The 22,508-nt window shown below is 35.3% G+C and overlaps 2 protein-coding genes across 3 annotated transcripts; one reads left to right on the top strand and one right to left on the bottom strand.

The window, feature by feature from the left end:
- The first annotated feature begins 2,122 nt into the window (after window positions 1-2,122).
- LOC116293632 (UPF0696 protein C11orf68 homolog) lies at window positions 2,123-4,921 on the top strand. Its single transcript, XM_031701087.2, has 2 exons — window positions 2,123-2,455; window positions 3,945-4,921. The coding sequence occupies exons 1-2, from the start codon at window positions 2,166-2,168 to the stop codon at window positions 4,243-4,245; spliced, it is 591 nt and encodes a 196-aa protein (XP_031556947.2). The 5' UTR covers window positions 2,123-2,165; the 3' UTR covers window positions 4,246-4,921.
- LOC116293611 (endothelin-converting enzyme homolog) lies at window positions 4,468-19,985 on the bottom strand. Of its 2 annotated transcripts, XM_089028493.1 has the most exons (17): window positions 19,202-19,985; window positions 18,954-19,010; window positions 18,739-18,855; window positions 18,549-18,629; window positions 9,924-10,051; window positions 9,558-9,786; window positions 8,989-9,087; window positions 8,327-8,413; window positions 8,144-8,250; window positions 7,841-7,899; window positions 7,691-7,748; window positions 6,715-6,782; window positions 6,131-6,258; window positions 5,966-6,031; window positions 5,083-5,181; window positions 4,801-4,877; window positions 4,468-4,710 (listed from the first exon to the last, which is right to left on the bottom strand). In XM_089028493.1, exons 1-17 carry the CDS (start codon window positions 19,955-19,957, stop codon window positions 4,590-4,592), a joined length of 2,337 nt encoding a protein of 778 aa, XP_088884619.1. In that variant the 5' UTR covers window positions 19,958-19,985; the 3' UTR covers window positions 4,468-4,589. The 2 variants fall into 2 exon arrangements, with proteins under 2 accessions (XP_088884619.1, XP_031556927.2); XM_031701067.2 differs by having other exon boundaries at window positions 4,468-4,877.
- Between the last annotated feature and the right edge of the window lie 2,523 nt (window positions 19,986-22,508).

The following is a 22,508-nucleotide window of genomic DNA, read 5'->3' as shown; positions in this document are numbered from 1 at the left end:
TATGGTTGGTCAATTTGCGGTCCATAACTTACGGTACGGACCGAAAAATGAAATGGTTCACTGAGTGTACGTACTTATGATCTTTTAAAACATTCAAATCTTTATCAAAAAAAATATATTTCTGGATGAAAATCGTCGGAAAACCTTCAATAAATAATTAAAGATAACTGAAAGTCACTGGCATTTAATGTAAAACTTATCAAACAAGCGACAACTCTTTCATACAAGCGAAACTCTTTCGATCAAGGCTCTACACGGCACTAGTTGAGCGATTTTGTACGACTAGAAAAAACTAGAAAAACTAACTATGCTAAAGCTAAAACTATGTCAAACTACGAACTAAAGGGTGGTGATTAGCGGCTAATTCAGTAAATGAAATAAAGATAGGTTTACAAGCAGAATTAATGTAAATTTGTTATTTCAGTGAGCTAACAACGTCCAGTTTGAACTTATCTGAATCGATCGGGTGAAGAAGCCAGTAGTTTCTTTCGTAAACGTTTTAAGCAGTTTTCTAGGCTCATCCGCTTATGAAGTATTTCCATATTTCAGTAATATTTCATCCCCACTTGAATTTGAATGTATTTGTAGACAGGAGAGTTGGCAGTACCTTTTTTAATTGAGTCGAAAGTGTGCCGTCTCATGACTTCAGCCATTGTGCATATGGCGGCCTGCTTCAAACAGTCAAAACGTTGAAAATTAGTGAAAACTATCCATGTTCAGCCAGCCGTAATTTTCCGAACCTTCTCATTCATTCCTGGAGACAGTTTTTGAGTTTTTTTCTCAATAAAAAGCAGGAAAACAAGCGGAAGGCTGTAGTATTTTTCATCTTGGTTGTGAATATCTTGAAGTTTGAAGTACGACAGTTTTTTTTCTCAATCTCATGTTGAGTTCTTGAGGTTTTCTTTTGATGCCTTTTTTGCTTTGCATTTATATGTTTTGCAAAATAAAGCCTCACTTTTGTTAACTAGTATTTCAGAAAACTTTAAATTTTAGCTAAACTCTTTCAAAGTAAACTAAAACTTCGCCTTTTGAGCGACTAAAACACTACATGACTTTTGGCACGTACAGGAAGCCCTTCCAATGCAGTTCTCGTTTGACATGCGCTGTCAACTTTACTTTTTGTTGCTACGCGCTTGGGCCATAAGGCAGTGGAAAAAACTCGGTCCATAACTTACGGTACGGACCTCGCACTCGGTTAATAAGAGCTATGTATTCTGGGAAAAAAAGTTTAGCTTACATATGTAACCTTTGCAACAGAAAAGGTGTGGAAACGGATTTGGGTAGGGCAAGATCTCCCCAATAATACTAGATAGTTTATGGGGTTGATGATAAATTCGTGGCATAGGTTTCAAGTCCAGGATGTGTTTTGTTATGACTGCATCACTTAAGTCTAATGTAGGAAAGATGAGACTGCCCTAAATTTCTTTTCGCTTAGCTGTTGTGACCGGTGGTGTCAAATAATAATAATGATGATCTAAACAAAACTACAAGACTAAACTAGGACTGCCCGCCATCTTTAATTCCAACAACACACACGAAAATCATGTGGTCGCCCGTAAGGGCCTGGTAACGAATACATAATTAATATTTTCATAACATTAGCCAACAGCAAGATATGTTCTCTTACCAACAGCTAAAGAGGATTGGAGGCCCGTAGCTAAACACAGCAGTCTTACCTAAACACAGGCTTACCTGAGATGGAATACCTCGGTGTGCATGGGTTCAGGTGGGAGCCCTTTAGCTTTATATTCCTCGAACTGTTTTTATTTAGTTTAATTTGATTTCACTGCTAATATTGCCGATCAAGAATATCGGTTTTGCTACCTTATAGTGTTTGGAAATTAGGTTATATCATATCATATATCCGTTGAGTGTCCATCTAGGTCGTTTGGCGTGCATTCGTTTAATTATGAAGCTCTATGATAATAATAGTTAATTTTTGGCTGTTTGGCTCCCCGTAGTAAAATTAAGTATTAATTGTTTTTAAGTATTGTCAAGAAAGAGAAGAAAAAAAATCAATGAAGCCTATATCTTCTGACTTTATTTTAATTTTCAACTTTAATCTTATTTGGGTTCCCTGTGCCTTGTGACTTCCAGCCCAACAAAGTTTGGGCTTCCTGTGGTTACTGTCGACAAAACGGCAAACCAAGGAGAAAGAAGCCAAAATGCCGTGGAAAGTATACGACGGGAGAGAACCGATTGAAGTGTTTTTGAATGGAAACAGACCTTCGAATATCCAGCAAAGTATATGTCCATGGATATTTGTACCTTGTCAACATGAAGAACTGAGTGATGACAACAAGGATGAGGCAGACACGAATGGTGCACTTCCGTTGATGATTGCCGAGTGGAAAGGTTTGGTGAAGTCTCTAAAACATGTTACAGCAGAAACCCTGAAGGACTTGGCCGTAAAATACAAATACACATCAGGAAAATGGATGATATTTGCTAACAGGTTAGTTTCGCAACGAAAATAACTATCGTATTCTTGGTTTGCAATCAATCCCAAGAGAGCACAATAACAAAAGGGATGTCCGCCATGTTGGAAGATATAACAAAAAAATTCATTGAAAAATCTTTTGTCAAATTCTTCCAACATGGTGGCTATGACGTGTATTGCAAACGAAGAATTTTAAGTCAAAAATCAAATGTGCTTCCTAAGCACAAATATAAATCTTGGCACATAAATTAGATACATTATTCTTTGTATTTCTTAAAGCCTAATCCTAAACTCTTTTTACTTAATGCACATTTAACCTCTCAAATATTCTATATTCTTTATTTCTATGAGGTTTTAGCTGTACTTAAAACCAGTTTGGATTTGTGTTGTGACTACACCACAGGAAGCCCAATATCTTTTTTGGGTGTGCTATAGGTTTCATTATGCAAATGAAAATGTTTTTAAGAAAATAAGAAAATGATGGTAACCAATCAGAATTTATGAAAGTTGAGACCCAATACATTGGTACATTGCTTTCATATTTCAGATGATGTCATTCCCCTGTTTATTATTATTCCCTTCCAGCTGATCTGATATGTCTAAAGGTGTCATGAAGCCTTTGAAAAATGACCAATGAAAATAAGAACCTGTCCACCATCTCATTAAAAATATATAACTCATTAGTTATTGTGTTACTGTTAGAGTACAAACACTAAAAGTGTGCAACATAAATATCACTGAATAGTGTTATTTTATGCTAACTATGTCAACTACTGCTATTTACTGCTAAATAGTGATAACTATTGCACACATTTAGTGTTTGTACTCTATGAACTTCTTATTAGTAAAGTAATGTTTTTCATTTGGTGGCCTGGAAATCCTATAATTGTAAGTGGAAAAGTGACACCACAGTTTTGCAAATTTTCTTGATTCTGATTGGCTAACATTTTTTCTCAGATCAGCTGGTTGATAAGATACTTCAAAATCATGAAACTAACTGTGGATTAATGATAGCGAGGGAAAAAGATATGTCTGAAATAAGAAATAATACACCAAAAGATAATGCATCAGGGGTTTATTTGGCAGTTTTTAGCTTAACATTAATTTGTGGAGCTACACACTTCTTATTATGAATGTCGTATGCAGACAATCATATTTTCATTTGATTCTCATCACTGCCCTTTACCACTGACCACTCGTAGCACAGCCAATCAACGTGCGGGGTTTGAGATAGACCATTCAGTGTGTTTGATCTAATTATATAAAAATTATTTATTAATGTACCATAGAACATGAATCTGAATTCGAAATATTGGGTGCAGTGTATGATTAACAATCCGCCAAGAGATTTTGTTTGAGAGACACAGAGAGAGAGAGAGAGAGAGAGAGAGAGAGAGAGAGAGAGAGAGAGAGAGAGAGAGAGAGAGAGAGAGAGAGAGAGAGAGAGAGAGAGAGAGATTAAAGACCCTTTTAAAACTGTAACTAAACTTTGATTTGGTTTTAGTGATCAAATAGATGAATTGTGGTTCACTGTTGCCAAAGCTGTAGCTGCAGGTAAACTTGGCAATGCAGCCAAAGTGAGTTCAAAAAAGCCAGATGGTAATAGCCACGTGATCTGCATCTACACCAAAGACTTTACAAAAGAAGATGATGTCAGAAGAGTTGAAAAAGGGATACGAAATGCTGGCATTCTGGTTGGGATGCAGTACAAGCCTGATATATATACGAACTTGGGCATTTATGCCAAAAACAAGTTTGGGATTGCCGCTTCTGTTTATACAAGTCGAGCTGTTAAAAAAGTGTAATTAAGCAAGGAACATGATGTGGACCTCAATGTCTTGGGTGTTATTTTTGTTTTTACTATTCTTTTATTCCAGAACGCAAATTTCTTAACAGGATCCATTGAGATGTTTATCTTGCACTTGATGTATTACGAACTCACAGGAACGAAATATTGTACCGATTATTCTTGAATATAAGAATGAATGTAATTAGAAAGTCATTTAAAACAAGATACACCAGACAAGTTTTCAAGGTATTCATCATTTTATTCATTCATTAAGAATGAACTACTGTTTTTGATATCAAACTTATCAGGCGTTTACTGGTTGATACAACGATTAGCAATTGTTAGCACGGGATCATATTGTTAGTGCAATGTTCCTTCTTTGCTCCACAGATAGCATTTGTTGATTGGATTCATTGGACTGTACTTTTTGCACTTGAATGCATTGGCAAACTCGCAGGAATTTGCCAAGGAACCAATAATCCTGTTAAAATGAACAAAGGATCGTGATATCATGTTTGTTGATCCTAGTTGAAGGGTTAATTTCAATAATATTACCAGCCAATATACAAACCTGAATTTATCATCTCCATGATCTCTATTAGTATTAAAGTCCTTTCGATATTTAAGGGTAGAGGTTCCACAAAAGTGCTGTGTATTGAAATAAAAAAATATTAAAAAAACGAAAGAATTAATCCACATTTACTATTTTACCAACCAATTTCACATAAGTATATTAATAAGGAAGTGTCTACTTAAGGATGGTTGTAAATAAAATGAAAACAAAGAAAACACTTTGAAACACATATGAATTAGGAATCTAAAGAAAGGTAACAAACGAAAAACTGACGCTAACCTGTGCAAATCCAATGAAGAACAACTGTTCATTGGTATAATTGAGTCCTGGGAGCAGCCATGTTTTATTGGGATTCGGCTTTGCCCATTTGTAATACGCCTGGAAAATATGTCTACTGATTACGCATGATTCTTACTATGAACAACTTCTCCTTTAACGACAAACATTATTTACAGATCCATGGTACTGCTATGGGAACCAAAATGTCTCCTTCCTTTGCTAACCTTTTCCTTTGCCATTTTCATACTTAATGCCTTAAAACTGCTCCTTTCAAGCCTAATACCTGGCTTAAATATATTGATAATATATTAATGATCTGGACTCATGGTCTAGATAATTTGAAAATTTTCATTGTTTATCTTAACACCCCATTATTAAATTTACTAGTTACTCTTTTAATAACGTCTCTTTCTAAGACGTTAATGTTTCTATAACCAATGGGGTCATTGACTCAGTTCACACCAAAAAAACATCCCTTTAAGTCTAGTCTTTCGTCTTAGACGAATTTATTCTACTGACGAAGCTTTTAAAACTCGTACTTCCGAACTTAAATTGCTTAATTTTATATATCCAGTCAGATCTCCTGTGATCCAGCATTTTTGTTGCTCGTGGCGATTATAAGATTATTTCTTGATTACAAACCTATTCGAAACGATATAAGAAAAATTTTCTCCAAACTGCTGCAAAAAACGACATGGCCGTCGATGGTTCAAAAAAAGAATTTCTTTTTGTCTTTTCTCCAGCAGTAGGCGTTTTGGCCGAAAATTTTATTTTTTGGGATGGATTGTTTTCACCGTCGCATTTTCCCGCGCCCCAACAAGAATTGGCGCCATTCCTATCTCGTCACTTAAATCTTTTTTTCAACAAATACCATTTATGATACCTTGAGTGATGTTTTTAAAGCACCGTTGTCCGCAGCAATCTCTTCAGCTGTTTTATTTACATTGAACTGAATAAAATGACATGCAATCGTTAGTACCATGATTTCCAATGCAAATTATTATGCGGTAAAGATTTGAAAAGCTAGTACTCTTCGTTTAATTCTTACAGGCCATTTTCCTAATATCCTGTACGCGGAGTATTGCGTTTTGTAGCAATTTATTCTTTTATAAAATTCTTCAAGCGTTTTATTTGACCACCAGTTTGTCTTTTTTCCATTCTTGTCATAGGGTCTACCTATGAACCAAACACATAATATCATCAGCAAAATCTATACATTGAATTGAATCTTGAATACAAATACAAGGACTTTAATTTCTTATTGCCAACGAGTCATTCGAGCGAAGACGAGAGTGGCTGAGTGGAAGCATCAAAGAAGCGATGCAATAAAAAGTTATGCAGAATTAATTAATCTTATGCAATGCAATGCAATGCAATGCTTTAATGTTTCGAAAATTGTAGACAATTCTACAGCCCGCTGTATTGTCTACTATGTTGGTGTCGAAGTTGTTGAGAATAACCTTTGTGAAGAAGAAAAAGCCTAAAAAGGATTGATCTAAAAAATTTACCCGCATGGTAAATAGATGGAATTAAATTCCTAAACATTCTTATTTCCTTAGTTAACAGCATTGCACTTTTAATTGATCATTTCATACTTTAAAAATATTTTCTTAGCTGACTTAAGTTACTTACCATTAAGGCCAAAACCGTGCATCATTTCGTGACTAACAGCAAAACCAAGTTTTCCCAAGTTATAAGCTCTGTAATTAAAAGCAATTTACATGAATAGGTCATGTTGATAATATTGAATAGAGGAGCATGTACTGCACACTATTGTTAATTTTTAATTTCCGCAATAAATTGAATGGCAACAAAGCAAAGTACAAGTGCAACATAGGAAATCCCAAAATTTTTTAGAAACGGTGTACAGTAAAAGCAGGAAAATAGTGGTTTAAGCATATTTACCCTGAAACGTATAAAAGCTTTCTTGTTCGCCAATAGACCAGTTTCTAGTTTCAAATTACCGCTGTGTTCCTTGATTACAGACTCATTTGCACAGGGTTAGGTGCCTCGTATCAATGTTTAATTAAATATTCACAAATACAAACGGTAAGATAAAGAATGCACAACTTCAACAATACAAACACTTTGAAACTCGACGGACCTTGACTGGAACATGTGAATATTCTGCACAAAATGGAGGCTACCCCTGTGCAAATGAGTCTGTAATCAAGAAACACAGATGTAATTTGGAACTCGAAAATGGTCTGTGCACCATAAAACTCGGAAGCGTATAAGCGCCTCCGGGCAATAAAAGTCTTTCAATCTCATGACGTGCGCCAAATGGTGGCCCAAAATGGACCACCATGTGCTGTCACTCATAAAGAATTCTATTAAAAACTTTAGATTCAACCGATTACAATAGACCTTTTCTGAGATACGCGAAAATGGTGCTTTGTTATCTAGCTTCGGTATAAACATCTTTGTCATCATGCTTTATTTGGTGTTGTTTGTACCGAAGCTAGACCACAATGCATCGTGTTTAGCGAACTCAGAAAAGGTCTATTGCACAAGCAGTTTTTGCAAAATAAGACATTTTGCAAAGAAAGTATTAAGAACAAGATCTACCAAAACAATTTGTGCAAATACACTTGCTATTTTAGCTTACCTTAAGAATTCTTTAGGAAATAAAATTATTGGTGGCTGAAGAATGGCTGCTGGGAGAACTTAATTCAGCAAAAACAAAATTGGGGTTAATCAGTGTTTATCCCATTTCAATTTTAGTTATAAATGTCCATTAAAAGTGTATATTACTTACTAAGTTCATTGGCTAGATAACTGTACTGGGCATTTGATCGAAGAGGAGACAAGTCCCACCTGAAGCAAACAGGAAACAACAAAATAATTCGCCCATAAAATCAAAGCATATTAGTAATATTGATTGGCAGTATAAAGCTCAAACATTATAAATGGAGCAACGATGTTTTCTTCAAAAAAATCATATTTTGGATTGAAAAAGGAATTATAAATTTTGAATTTGATCGCCCCGGATCCTTTCACTCACCTCCCATGCTACAACTCTCTCTCTATCGGTCTCTTAGGGAGCTGTTAGAGTACTTACAATGCTGTGTCATCTCTTGGAATTCGGAACTCTTTTAATACTTGTTGCCGTTCTCTATTTGAGATGGACACTTTGTTTTTGAAATATGTATCCTTTCTGATGGTGAGCTAATAAAAGAAGACGTAGTCTGCTGAGTCTATGGTCTAAAACACACTACAATTAACACCAAAACAATGTACTTACGCCCTTGTACTTTTCGAATATCTTAGCCATTTTGGCGCTGTCCAACATGTAATCGGGATAGCCGACTTTGAATTTCATGCCGTCAACCTGTTAAACGTAACAGCAAAAAAAAAAAAAATAAATAAAAATAAATAAATAAATAAAATAAAAATAAATAAAATAAATAAATAAATAAATAAATAAATAAAATTAATTAATTAGAAAAAAAATGTAATAGTCATATTCTTTATTAAATATATATAAACTCTTATGAGAAAAAATATTTAATTCTAAATTCTACCTTGTAAGGGGGAAAATGTTGTTTCAACGAGAATGAAGTTATGTTTTTTAAAGGTTTTCACAACCAATTATTTTTTTGAAATGTTGTGATACGAATTTACTTTTGGTATTATTTTTAAGTAATACGCAAAAAATATAACACAAAATAAATAAAAGTCAATCAATCAATCAATCAATCAATCAATGAAAAAATAATAATAATAAAAAAAAATAAAATAAAATAAAAATAAAAACAATAAAAAAAAAAAAAAAAAAAAAAAAAAAAAAATAAATAAATAAATAAAATAAAATAAAATAAAATAAAATAAATAAAAAATATAAAGAAGAGGATATTTAGATCACCTTTTTACAATGAATGTGTACTATACATTACCGATAGGTACCTTTTGATATACTCCACTTCTAGTTGCACCATCTAACCAGGTTAGCGAGTTGACATTGTCTTTAAAAGCTTGAATACCTTCATTCATAATTCCCTTTGCCTTTATGCATAGAATATACTATTTAGTGGTTGTGAGTGAAATCGAAAAACTAGTTTATTAATTAAAATTTATTTTAACGAAATTAGTGCTAAATATCAGGCGTAGTATCACCAAAACGAGCTCGCAGACCTTTTATTTAGTTTTTGATACAAACTAAACGAAACCAATATATTTAATTAATAATAGCATGAAACCAAGTTTAACGTGGAAACATTTCTAATCTTCTTGGTAAAAAAAAAAAAAAAAAAAAAAAAAAAAAATCCTCCAGTTTTCCGTGGTATCTCTTTCTTATTCGACACGATTTTCGTCACCAAGCCGTCAAAATATGTTGTGGACTCCCTAGGCTACGTGGTAAATAAGTGGAATAGCAAAAGGTACGGTCATGTACGTAGCCAGCTAGTCTGTAATCTGATACTTTTGAGCTACGACGTCATAGTTCTGAGTAATCTACTTGAATTAATATCACTTACCAAGCTTATTCCCTTTGCAATTTTTGCTTGATTGTCATAGACATATGCAGCTGTTGTTACGTCCTCAAAAGATTTAGAAGCTGAGGCAATGCACTTTTCCCAACGTTCCTTTTCAGATTTAATATCCTCCTTTGCTTGGACATATTTTTTCTGCGCGTTTCTGAAAGGTGCAGAAAGCCACTCGATCTCGCTCTGTATCACGTACCATACCATATAGTTGGCCATTATCCTAAACGAGAATAAAAACTAGATGAAGAGAACTGCCTTCATTTATCGTTCTCATAAAGGCTGACAAGTGCACGAAATGACAAACACTGAATCAGTTACTGATTTTATTAAGAAAATAAAACATGTTTTATACCCCACCTCTTTGGCGTGTTCTGTATTATTCTCATCACCTTCTTTAGGTACGGTAGCGTAGGTAAGGTAATGACTTCATTTTTAGGGATCGTATTTGGAGCAAACAGTTTATTCATGTGATGAGTCCAGTCGAACTATACCAAGTACAAAACGATATAATAATAATAATAATAATAATGAAAGAAAAAAAAAAAAAAAAAAAAAAAAGATAATAATGATAATAATAATGTTAATGAAAAATAATAAGATAAAAAAAATAAACCTTAATACTATACTACGCTACTATACTTTTATACTTTATATATATATATAAATAAAAGAAAAAGTAACCACAAAGAATCACTAAGTTATTAGAGGAGAAGTGGAAGAATATGCCTCTCTTAAGTAAGAATAACCTCTGTTTATCTAGAAATTTTATTCAGCCTGTTCATCAACTGAGATTTGACTGAGTTGACGCTGAATAACAATAACACGGTAGACTACGAATAAAGCAAAATATCCTATCCAGAGTAGCTCATGAACAATTTTTGTACCACTTTTGTCATAAGTATTACCGACTGTTCTGGTTTTGCTGTCCTCGTAGTGATTGATTGTTTTAGAAGGGCACATATAAATAAGCGAAGAACGAGTTCAGAATTGAGCCCAGTTCAAGCGAAACTTCCAAGAAGAGCGATTTCAGAACTGATTTTAAACTCAACCAATTGCAAAACTTTCAATGTTTCGCTTTACATCAATAAAACCGTTTACAATATGACATTTTTTTCTTATAGTGCAGAGGTATTAAAAAGTGAACACATAATTCCCGCCTCTTGACTTTAGCGCTGTTCATAAACAACACTCGGTAGGCCAGCCAACGCTTTGGTACTTAGCTTGGAATCCCGCGGGCCTATTACCCATAATGCACCCTATATAGTCATATACTATATACTTGGTTGGATCAGAATTTCTATATATACAGCCATTTGCAAAAATTATGGCCGTTTCAAATATAAATACAAGTATATCGAAAGTATATCAGACAGGGCGGGATATCTTTCTTGATATGTTTTTCAGAAAGCCCTAATGATGGACAACTCGAAAAAAATATCAGGGATGATATCCCATAATTTTTGATGTGTATACATTTATACAAATACCTAATGAGATGCATATTCCAATTTTACTTTTCTATCCCTCAAAACCAATTGATTTATAATCTGTAGGATGTAAAACACGAGAATAAAATATTTTAACGTTCATTGAATAAAACAAATAATAAATAACGCGAGTTTTCTGTTTTGCATATCATTAAATATACTGAATAAATTAGGTATTTGTATAAATGTATACTACAACCTTTCTGCAATCAAGTGTATATATATATATATATATGTATATAAGAAATCTGTGAATCAATTTTCCGTAAAACAGTGCTCAATATATCGATAGAAGTAGAGCAGAATATTTGTTTGAGAAGAAAAAGTCAAGACAACATTTTTCCCGACAAGCCTGTTTCGTGAATTGCTTCACTCTTCAGGGGATTTAATGATAAGAATATTCGTTACTATCATTTATATAGAAAAAGTATGCATAATTAATTAGTGGATGTAGTTTAGCTGTTGCGTAATAATGCTTTGTTTCTGTGGCGGCATGAAGATACAAGTTCGTTGCGCTTATTTAATGATGAGAGTTCCGGTCGATAAATTATTAGAAACTTTTCTTTAAGACAAAGGTTACATCTTTTGCTGGAGCTGTTGTAGGCGGAGCTTGAAGATAGGACGCGCCATAAAATGGAGTAGCTGATATTACCGTTCTTGAGAGTCCAGATGTATTTGCTGAGTTCAGTCGAGTTTTTATGTTGTTCGTGGCGGAATGAGGCGGTGTGGTTTCTGTATCGTGTTTTGAAGTCGTTTTCTGTGAGTCCTATGTATGTTGCGGTAGTGTTGTTGTCCTTTTCTTGTGACGGTGGCTTGGTATACAACTGATGATTGGAGGCAGTTGCCATTAAGCGGGTAATTGTTCTTTTGTCGGCAGTTGCATGTTTTCTTGTCCTTTGTGTTGTTTGCGGTGTCGTTGTCGTCTCTCGGTGGATGTAAAATGCGCTTGTTATGATTGTCAATGATTTGTTTGGCATTGTTCATGCAGCTGTAACTGATCTTGATGGTGTTACGATTAAAGACTTTCCTAAGATTATGGCCTCTAGGAAAGTGTTTATCAACTAGGCCAAGGAATCTCTGTCCGATATTGGTGCTGACATTTTTGCTAAATGGGGGTTGTACCAGAGTATGCCGTTTCGTTGTCTGTTTTTGCGTTTTGTGGTCGCGGTTGGTTCGTAGTTTAGGATGTACTGGTATCCGCTTTCGTCAAGTGCTTTTTGATATGGAGGGGCAGCTTGGTCGAAGGATGCTTTGTCGGATGAAAGGGATGACAGTCGTCTGTTGATGCCGGCAGGTATGTTGTTGGTAGTGATTGGTGGATGGTTGCTCTCACGGTGGACGTACTGCAGTGTAGTGTTAGGCTTTATGTAGGGCTGGTAGGTATTTTGGTTTAGGTTGAAAGTAGCATCTAGGAAGTTGATGATCTGCTTGTTGGCTTCGATGGTGATGCGTAGTCCGTTGTTGTTGAAGATTCGGCAAATGTCTTTCTTGATATTTTCAGTTTCTCTCGGTGTGGCGTTAGAAATGGCTAGTCCGTCGTCTCGGTACAGTCCTACGTTGATGTTAAGGTTCTGTAGTTGAGAAAGAAGAAAACTTCCTACTAACTCGCATGTTTCAGCGCCGTCATAGCTGCCCATTGTAACGTCAAATGTTGTGTCTCCTTTCTTCTGCCATTGTTGCTGCTTGTGTATGAGGATTGATTTCTTAGCATGAATTATGATGTTTCGTTCGTCGTTGGTGATATTGTCGTATGTTGAGGCGAAGTCAAGCGCTCTGTTAAGGAGGTCATGGCTGATTGACGGGTAGAATTCAACGATGTCAAAGCAAATAAAACTGTGTTGTTGTTTGTTTTTGATGGATTTGAACCACTCGATCACGGAGGCAGTGTTTTTCCATTGATTGAATTTCGATGCTGTCGTGATTTTGTTGTTGATTCTGTCGAGGATTCTTTTGCTGATTTTGCCTATCTCGGATTTAGTAGGATTGATTAGACGGCAGGCCGGTTTATTAGCGAAGTTCGGCTTGTGGTCTTTAAGAGTTATGAATGCGTCTTTGTTAGCTGTAGTGTCTACTCTGTCGTCTATGCCCAGTTTTGTTGCGATATTTTTGTTTTCTGCGTGGATGGCTCGTGTGGTGTTAGGTTGTGCTTTTTTGTAAGATTTTGTGATGTTCTGTTCTAGTAGATCGTTGTATGTTGATGGTTCCAGTTTATAGAAGTTCGTTGTTTTATCAGCGGCGATGAGCAGTTTCGGTTCTTTCTTGATCTTTTCGGTGTCGTCTTTAAGTTTGTTGAGGAAAGGGATATTAACTTGTTTGAATTTGGTCGATTGTATCATCTTAAGCATGTCGGTTTCAAAGTCCTTTAGTTCATCGATCGGTGGTGGATTCTTGGTTGACTTGAAGCCGTATGTATCTTTGGAAGAGGTGGCTGTGCTGGGATTGAGGAAGAAGTGGGCTTTCCAGCGCATTCTACGTAGAAATTGTTCGGTTTTTTCGATGAGCCGTTGTAGATAGTCGTTTTGTGATGGTAGAGGAATATTCTTTGTGGAGTAGGTGACTTTGAATTTTTCCATTGCGGATAATCGTAGAGTGCTCGACAAAAGTAATATGGAGCTAAATAAGAAATCTGTGAATCAATTTTCCGTAAAACAGTGCTCAAACGGTGCTTGACGAAAGCGGATACCAGTACATCCTAAACTACGAACCAACCGCGACCACAAAACGCAAAAACAGACAACGAAACGGCATACTCTGGTACAACCCCCCATTTAGCAAAAATGTCAGCACCAATATCGGACAGAGATTCCTTGGCCTAGTTGATAAACACTTTCCTAGAGGCCATAATCTTAGGAAAGTCTTTAATCGTAACACCATCAAGATCAGTTACAGCTGCATGAACAATGCCAAACAAATCATTGACAATCATAACAAGCGCATTTTACATCCACCGAGAGACGACAACGACACCGCAAACAACACAAAGGACAAGAAAACATGCAACTGCCGACAAAAGAACAATTGCCCGCTTAATGGCAACTGCCTCCAATCATCAGTTGTATACCAAGCCACCGTCACAAGAAAGGACAACAACACTACCGCAACATACATAGGACTCACAGAAAACGACTTCAAAACACGATACAGAAACCACACCGCCTCATTCCGCCACGAACAACATAAAAACTCGACTGAACTCAGCAAATACATCTGGACTCTCAAGAACGGTAATATCAGCTACTCCATTTTATGGCGCGTCCTATCTTCAAGCTCCGCCTACAACAGCTCCAGCAAAAGATGTAACCTTTGTCTTAAAGAAAAGTTTCTAATAATTTATCGACCGGAACTCTCATCATTAAATAAGCGCAACGAACTTGTATCTTCATGCCGCCACAGAAACAAAGCATTATTACGCAACAGCTAAACTACATCCACTAATTAATTATGCATACTTTTTCTATATAAATGATAGTAACGAATATTCTTATCATTAAATCCCCTGAAGAGTGAAGCAATTCACGAAACAGGCTTGCCGGGAAAAATGTTGTCTTGACTTTTTCTTCTCAAACAAATATATATGTATATATATATATTTACAGCCTTTTGCAAAAATTATGGCCGTTTCAAATATAAATACAAGTATATCGAAAGTATATCAGACAGGGCGGGATATCTTTCTTGATATGTTTTTCAGAAAGCCCTAGTGATAGACAACTCGAAAAAAATATAAGGGAGGCTATCCATTAATTTTTGACATGCTTTTGATATACTTTTATACTTGTAACAGCGCTAAAGTCAAGAGGCGGGAACTATGTGTTCACTTTTTGATACCTCTGCACTATAAGAAAAAAATGTCATATTGTAAACGGTTTTATTGATGTAAAGTGAAACATTGGAAGTTTTGCAATTGGTTAAATTTAAAATCAGTTCTGAAATCGCTCTTCTTGGAAGTTTCGGTCGAGCTGAGATCAATTCTGAACTCGTTCTTCGCTTATTTATATGTGCCCTAAAACAATCAATCACTCCGAGGACAGTCGGTAATATGACTTATGACAAAAGTGGTACAAAAATATATTGTTCATGAGCTACTCATAGGATATTTTGCTTTATTCGTAGTCTACCGTGTTATTATTATTGAGCATCAACTCAGTCAAATCTCAGTTGATAAACCGGCTGAATAAAATTTCTAGATAAACAGAGGTTATTCTTACTTAAGAGAGGCATATTCTTCCACTTCTCCTCTGATAACTTAGTGATTCTTTGTGGTTACGCTATCTTTTATTTCTCTCTCTCTTTCTTTTGGCTCAAGCTATTAAAAGCTTTGCAGTTTAGTTATGCAAAACAAGTTCACTCACGAGAGTGAAAGTTTGAATATTAATCATCATTGCACTAAAGCGTTTGTATTACTCAAAAGTGCACAAAATAAACAGCGGTTGTTGAGTCCTAGGCAGGGAGAAAGTTATTTTTCTGGTTGGAAAAAGCGGAGTTTGTTTTGAAAGGTAACTTTTCTTAAACAAAACGCCAGCCAACGCTTTGGTACTTAGAATCCCGCGAGTCCATTACCCATAATGCACCCGATATAGTTATATACTATATACTTGGTTGGATCAGAATTTCTGCATATCGCTGTACCTAACCAAAAAAATTCTGCAACATTACATATATGTATCTTTTGTTTTTCTATTGTTTCGTCTCTCGAAAACAAAAGACATATATATATACACACTCGGCTGCAAAAACGTTGTAGTATAAATTTATACATATATACAAATACCTTATGAGATGCAAAACGGGAAAAAGTCCAAAAATGTGATGGTGTATAGATTGAAAGTTTACAAAATCACTATTAGATTTTTCAATGAATTCTTTTGTTATATCTTCCAACATGGCGGACATCCCTTTTGTTATTATTGTGCTCTCTTAGGATTGATCGCAAACCAAGAATACCTTGCTTTGATGCAAGACATGTTAAATACATCAGGCTTTTGGGAACCAGATATTAATAAATCAGATTTATTTATATTTTTTGACTTTTCAGGCCTAAAAATTCTTAAAAATTCTCCAATATATATTTATTAACACTCATTGGCGCTAGCTAAAATCATACTTTTAGTATTCCTTATGAAAAATGTTTTGGGAAATATATAATTTTGTGAGATTTGGTTTAATTGGTAAGGTTATATTTAATTTTTTTTTCATGTTTTAGCATCTCATTAGTTATTTGTATACACTCAATTGAAGAATAGTTGTCGGGTTCAGAAACATAGAACATAGAAGCTGTGACCGAAATGGCACATGCGAAGTACGTTAATTAGACGCATGCTGTGACTGGCGACCCGTGACATCATCCACTGTTTTTAATACGCGTTTGGCATTCTAAACCGACTGCATAAATGGCGCAAATTAATAAATTATAATACAATTATGTCATTTCCCATGTGCCATTTCGGTCTCAGCTTTTATGTTCTATGTTTCTGAACCCAACAACGATTCTTCAATTGAGTGTTATGTATAAATGTTTGCTACAACGTTTCTGCAATCGAGTGTATATATACATATTATATTTCGATTGCAAAAACGTTGTAGTATACATTTATACATTTGTACAAATATCTTATGAGATGCATAATACAAAATAACCATTTTCAACGCTTAAAACCAACTAATTTATAATCTGTGCGATCTAATAGACAGGAAAAAATATTTTTGACAGTCATTGAATGAAACAAACAATAAATAAAGCGATTTTTCCGTTTTTCATATCATTAAATATACTGAATAAGTTAGATATATGTATAAATGTATACTACAACGTTTCTGCAATTGAGTGTGTGTATATTTATGTATATACCTAAAATCCTACAAAAGTCAAGTATATCTATATATCCATATTTAAACTAATTTCCAGATTTCCAGATTTTTTAATTATAGCGGAGCTCCCGCGCGAAGCACCATACTTGAGAAAAAATGGTAAACTATCGAGTTGATTTTTCATGTCTTGGTTGACGTCACTTCCATCCGTCCGTTCGTCCGTCCGTCCGTGTACACAACACAGGGATTGCTTTAGGACTATAGACCAAAATTAATTAAAAACACTTTCATGTAATCAAAGATGGATCAAGTAGTGTTCTTCAAGAATTCAGGTGTGTGGGTTTTAGCAAACAATCGTATATTATAATTTTTTTGACAAGCATTTTTCTCGACGAATCAACAAATCAAAGACTTTCTCTCAAAATTTTTAATATTTCTATAGATATCCTTAATTTATTTTAATGCTGGAGGAAATATAACACGGAGAGCATATTAGGACAACAAATAATCGTCCTTTATTTAGCTTTGTAAATCTTTAACAATTCGGTTGTTTTTAACCAACTATCGTATGTTTTTCGTTCAAGTGCAGCTTTGTTCGCCTCCTATCGTGGGGTCCCATCGGCAAAACGAAGGAGACTTTCATTCAATAATTTTATATCTTTCTACAGATAATTCATTTAATTATTGAATGAAATATAAATTTACACCAAATATTCAACTGTTTATTAAGCTGTTCGAGCAAGTTCGAGTAAGCTAAAAAGTATTCAAAAACATTTACAAGTGCCAATTTACTGACAAAGAAATTCGTCATTTTGTATTTTGCATTGCATTTTGCATTATTTTCTATTTTGTCGCAGTCGGTTCTTTGTCAAGTTTAACTGAATATAAACTTTGTTTTTGGAAAACTTTTGTCGTTCGCCGGATTTTCGTAGCTTTCTCACACATGAAATCAGATGAAAACTGGTAAAATCGAATCTCAAAATCTAGTAAGCTTAAGTTTTCAAGCTTCTTGAAAGTAGTTAAGGCTTATATGAAAGAAATAAAAACATATTAATGAAGAATTAGGATAAGAAAGCTATTTTTCAACTGATGACTCATTTTGTTTTAACGTTCAGGGCCTTATTTCTCAAGTTATGATCTCCAGCCAATTTTCTCTCGGTTGCTACCAAAGCATTTATCTTTTTATTTTCATTGCGGTAAAAATACATTTCATATAAAAACATAAAAATTCCTATGGAAAACCAAACATCGTTCTGTAAAAGACGTAATTAAGTAAGCTCATTTTTTGTTCACCTTAACCAATTTTCAAGTCTGTCAGTTTAGTCTTGATTTGTCCTAATCTTCAGATTTTCGATTTCAATGAAAGACATCCGAGGAAAACTTCACTAAACCTGATATTGTATTGGATTATCTGTAGTTATCTTTCTTTTTTTTAAGTAAAAGAGATTCAAAGCCATGTTATATGTCACCTCGTGGCATCGCCGTATTTGTAACCGATAGTTCGTTCCATATTTCGCTTTTAGCTCGCCGTTATCCCATGGCAGTTGTATTATGTCCCCTAAGTGTATAGTACATTAAAGCTGCCCGAATTTAGCCCACACAGTGGTCACGTGTATTCATTAATATAAAAGTTATATTAAGATTCAAAGAAATATATTACGAATGAAAAATTAAGCTATAACATTACCTCAGGCACTTCTTGTTGAAGCTGATCAAGAGTTCTATTTACCGATAAGAATCGTTGCCATGCTGAGTGAGTAAAAGATATCTAGGCAGTACAAAACATTAACATATTAGAGTAATCCCAACTGAAGACCTAAAATTTGTTTTATTTACTTTTTTATAATGTCAATGAATAATCATAACACTTCACTCACGTCTGCAAGTTGAGCTTCCAAGCGAATGATCTCGTCTGCTTTCTTGGCAGTGGTGTTAACTTTACCACCCAACAGATTAACAACTTCAATGATCAGCTGTCTATATGCTAAAATTGTCTAGGGAAAAATATTTCGTTTATATCAAGATAGTAGAAAATGAAATAGTATACAGACTTTGCTTGTATTTACGCTATATAAGAGAAGCATACACGTACCTTTGATGATAAATTTAGATATTCTTCTTTGGGTAAGACTTCATCAGGTTGAAGTATCTACAGGATGAGAGTAATAAACTACCATCAATCATTAAACTCAGTATTTCCAAGAACAAGAAAAGAATACAGTTGTCAGGTTAAGCACGATATCAGCCCATTAGTAGTTTTACGATGCATGGCAAGTTTTGATTGTTGTTTTTAATCTTGGTTTCTAGGCATTTTATTGTTCAACTCAATAAGGTACTTACGAAGCTTCTTTTAATGCCTAGGCCGCTTGGTACGATATCCACGTAAAAAACAGGCCCTCCCTTTTTCAATTTATGAATAGAAAGAAGGTTTTTCTTAAAATCCCACGTAGACTCATTCCAGTCTCCACTCATGTCCCAACCTCCAAGTTCTCTAATACGTTCTCTCAGAGGTGCGTCACCAAGATTGTCAATGGCCGTTAAGTTCATGCATGATTTGTACAAATATGATGGCATTTGCTTTATTTCTCTGCTTGCTCCCTTTGCTGGTATGTTTCCCGTTTCAAAGATTGTTCTTTTATATTTATCTAATTTCCTTCCGGCTAGTACATACATAGAGTAATATGAGAGGCCTGGCGGTAAAGGATTGCTTATATTCCATCTCCCACAAGCGTGCTCATAGATATCCTCACAAGGGTTCACGGCCAGGTTCATCGAACTTTTGATTAGATTGGCTGCCTCAATGCATTCAGTGGTGTTACAAAGCATGCTGGATTGAGTGTTGGTTTTACTTGTAGTCTTGACATTTCTTGGGGATGAAATCTTGTTCAAACCTTGATCAATAGTACTTATCTTGTTCTGACTGCCTGATACGTGGATTATGGTAATCACCAGAAAGACGGTCAAGAAACGAGCACCATGGATTAACGACCATCGCTTGTTTTCTTGTCTCCCACCGCTGCCACCATTCATCATTCTTTCCATCACGACTACACTGATTCTTGCTGAGCCGTCTGATATTAACTGCTCCCTTCTCATCAAAGTGTGTTACCACAACTGTAGGCTATCGATCAAGTCTTTGTTTAAAACGAGTTTAAAATTAGTTACGTGATTTTGTTAACCGGTAAATCAAACGTGTATCTTACCTGTTCAAAAATGCTGGTTTTCACATAACTTTATTTTTTTAATAAATTCCATTCATTGCTTGTCGTAGTTGTTTTTCCTTAATAGAAATGACCTGCTTCTGCCATCTAATCTATTTTTTTCTAATCTGTTTTGGCTTCCATTGCTTGACTTTTAATTCTTCTTTCATGTCAATGTTTGTGTGTTTGACAGTTAAATGTAAATAACTGTAAATCTTAACTGATAGTTTTTTCTATAATTTTAAACATTGCGAGACAAGACTGCTTCATGAAAATCTCTCGTATGCCTTTTTTTATTTCTTGTCGTTAACTGTCACCTTCTTAATTTACCTGTTCTTCAAAAAAGAAACTGTACGATGTCCTAAGACATTTTTATATTTCCGAAGTTTATTAGATCATTATGTAATCATAGGGCACGCTTACATCACTTACATACAGGCGACCGCTATCTTAGGACTCAAAAGTAAACTAAGAAATAAACCGAGTATTGAGTTATAAGAAGACAATAGTTCCCTGCGCCATCTTGAAAGGTAGCCGTGCCTTTCCATCGAAGCGAGACGAACGTTGAGCTTGCAATGATAGAGACCTTTTTTAATACCTTGGGCAATACCTCACCGTTCGTCTCGCTTCGATGCAAAGGCCCGGCTACTTTTCAAGATGGCGCAGGGAACCGTGAAAGGGACTATTATCGGTATTATTAACTTCCAACTGGTTGGCTCAGTTGGTTGAGAATCGGACTTTCGTGCAGGAAGTCGTGATTCGAGTCCCAGCAGGATCAACACTTACTAGTGTCTTAAAATAACTGAGTAGAAAGTGCTGCCTTTGTAATTACATCTAAAATTAAAACGGTTAGACTTTCAAGTGGCTCCGATGACCACTTTGAAATGGCGGTCTCGTCTCTCCACACCAGTACTAACTATTTGAAAAGTTATTAAATTTCAACTTTGGAGTGTCGAAAAACCTCCATGTGGATTGACGTTTGGTAGCATAAAAGACGAAATAATAAAAGTATTTAATAGGACTTATAACGTGTGATTCAATATTGTGTGATGAGAAGTGATAAAGTATTATCATATTGGTTTAATAGGCTCGTTTTCCTTAATTAGCAGTAAAATAGTCGATCCTCTCTAGAGAAGAATTGTTTTCTTTGTGTTTGTTTCCATAATTCGTTTAAAGACGCCTGCGCGCTCTTTTATCAAGCCTCCGCCACTAAGGAATGTACGCACAAATCTATCCCGCTATCTTGTGTTCGACGTTGTTAAAATCGCGTGATATCAGAGCCGTGTTCCATTGGATGTTTCACAACATAATGACAGTCAACTGACACCACTCACGAAAATTATAGATTAGCAAACTGATTAAAGTACCGCGTAACAAAAGAGACTGTTCTCGGAGTATTGATAATAAACTAGGTTTGTAACTTTTTAGGTTATTGAATTGTGATATTTTTTCTTCACTTTTGAACGAGCTTTTTATTTGGATAATTGACATCACGATTTTTTCCATTTTCACGCTTTGTTGCTTCCATTTGTCTTTACTCCAGTGCTGGAAGGCACTTTCCGCTCTTTTTGGTGTTGCAAAACTAGACACCTGCAAGAAGAATATGGACAATGATAGAGACATAATGATTAATTGTCCAAGGCGTTAAAAAAAGATCTCTGTTATTACCAGCTCATCGTTCGTCTCGCTTCGATGCAAAGGCACGGCTACCTTTCAAGATGGCGCAGGAAACTGCGAAGGGATCTAATGATCTAATCTCTCGCTAATTGATTATTTAGAAGGCTTCTTTGTTTCTTGCCCTTAGGGATCATGCGATTTTGACAGCCGGGTATGACATCGGCATATTTCTGGCTTTCACTCAGCTGATAAACGTTTTTGAATCTCACTATCTGCTCCACATGGTTGGCAAGCACTGACCACCATGTGCTGTCAGCCAGAAAGAATTCTATTGGGAAACATGTGAAACAGCTGATGAACATTCCGCACGAGACGAAATTACGTCAATAGTGCAACTCAGCAATTCATTGATAACTTGAGAAGAAAAATGTTTGTTATTGTACGACTGCCTCAACACAATGATAATACCTTACAGGAGTCTACTAATCTTTTGGTTTTTTACCCTCGGGGAGTTGTTCATATTCACGTTCTAATGCAGTCTGATTTGCCTTTTGAAATAAGTTTGAAAAACAAAATAGTTTTTGTTCAGTCGATGTACCTCGTTTGGCGGGTAGCATGGCTTCAAACCCCGATGAAATTGTACGACCACTGAACCAATTTGAAAAGCGAAAACCAGGGAGTATGAAAAAGAAGCATTATCCCAAGCTGTACCCAAGTCTACTCAATACAAAAATATCAATGGGCGGTAAATCTATTTGAAAGCTGGTGTGAATCACGGGTCAACAAAGCCGCAGCTCTGCAATATAATATCGCGCTAGAAGACATAGAAG

Source organism: Actinia tenebrosa, unplaced genomic scaffold (assembly GCF_029948245.1).
Source record: "Actinia tenebrosa isolate PJP-AT-01 unplaced genomic scaffold, QUT_ActTen_1.0 PGA_scaffold12__29_contigs__length_12842862, whole genome shotgun sequence".
In the NCBI taxonomy this organism is placed as follows: domain Eukaryota; kingdom Metazoa; phylum Cnidaria; class Anthozoa; order Actiniaria; family Actiniidae; genus Actinia; species Actinia tenebrosa.
Note: the sequence above shows the minus strand (reverse complement) of the source record. Positions and strands in the feature narration are given on the sequence as shown.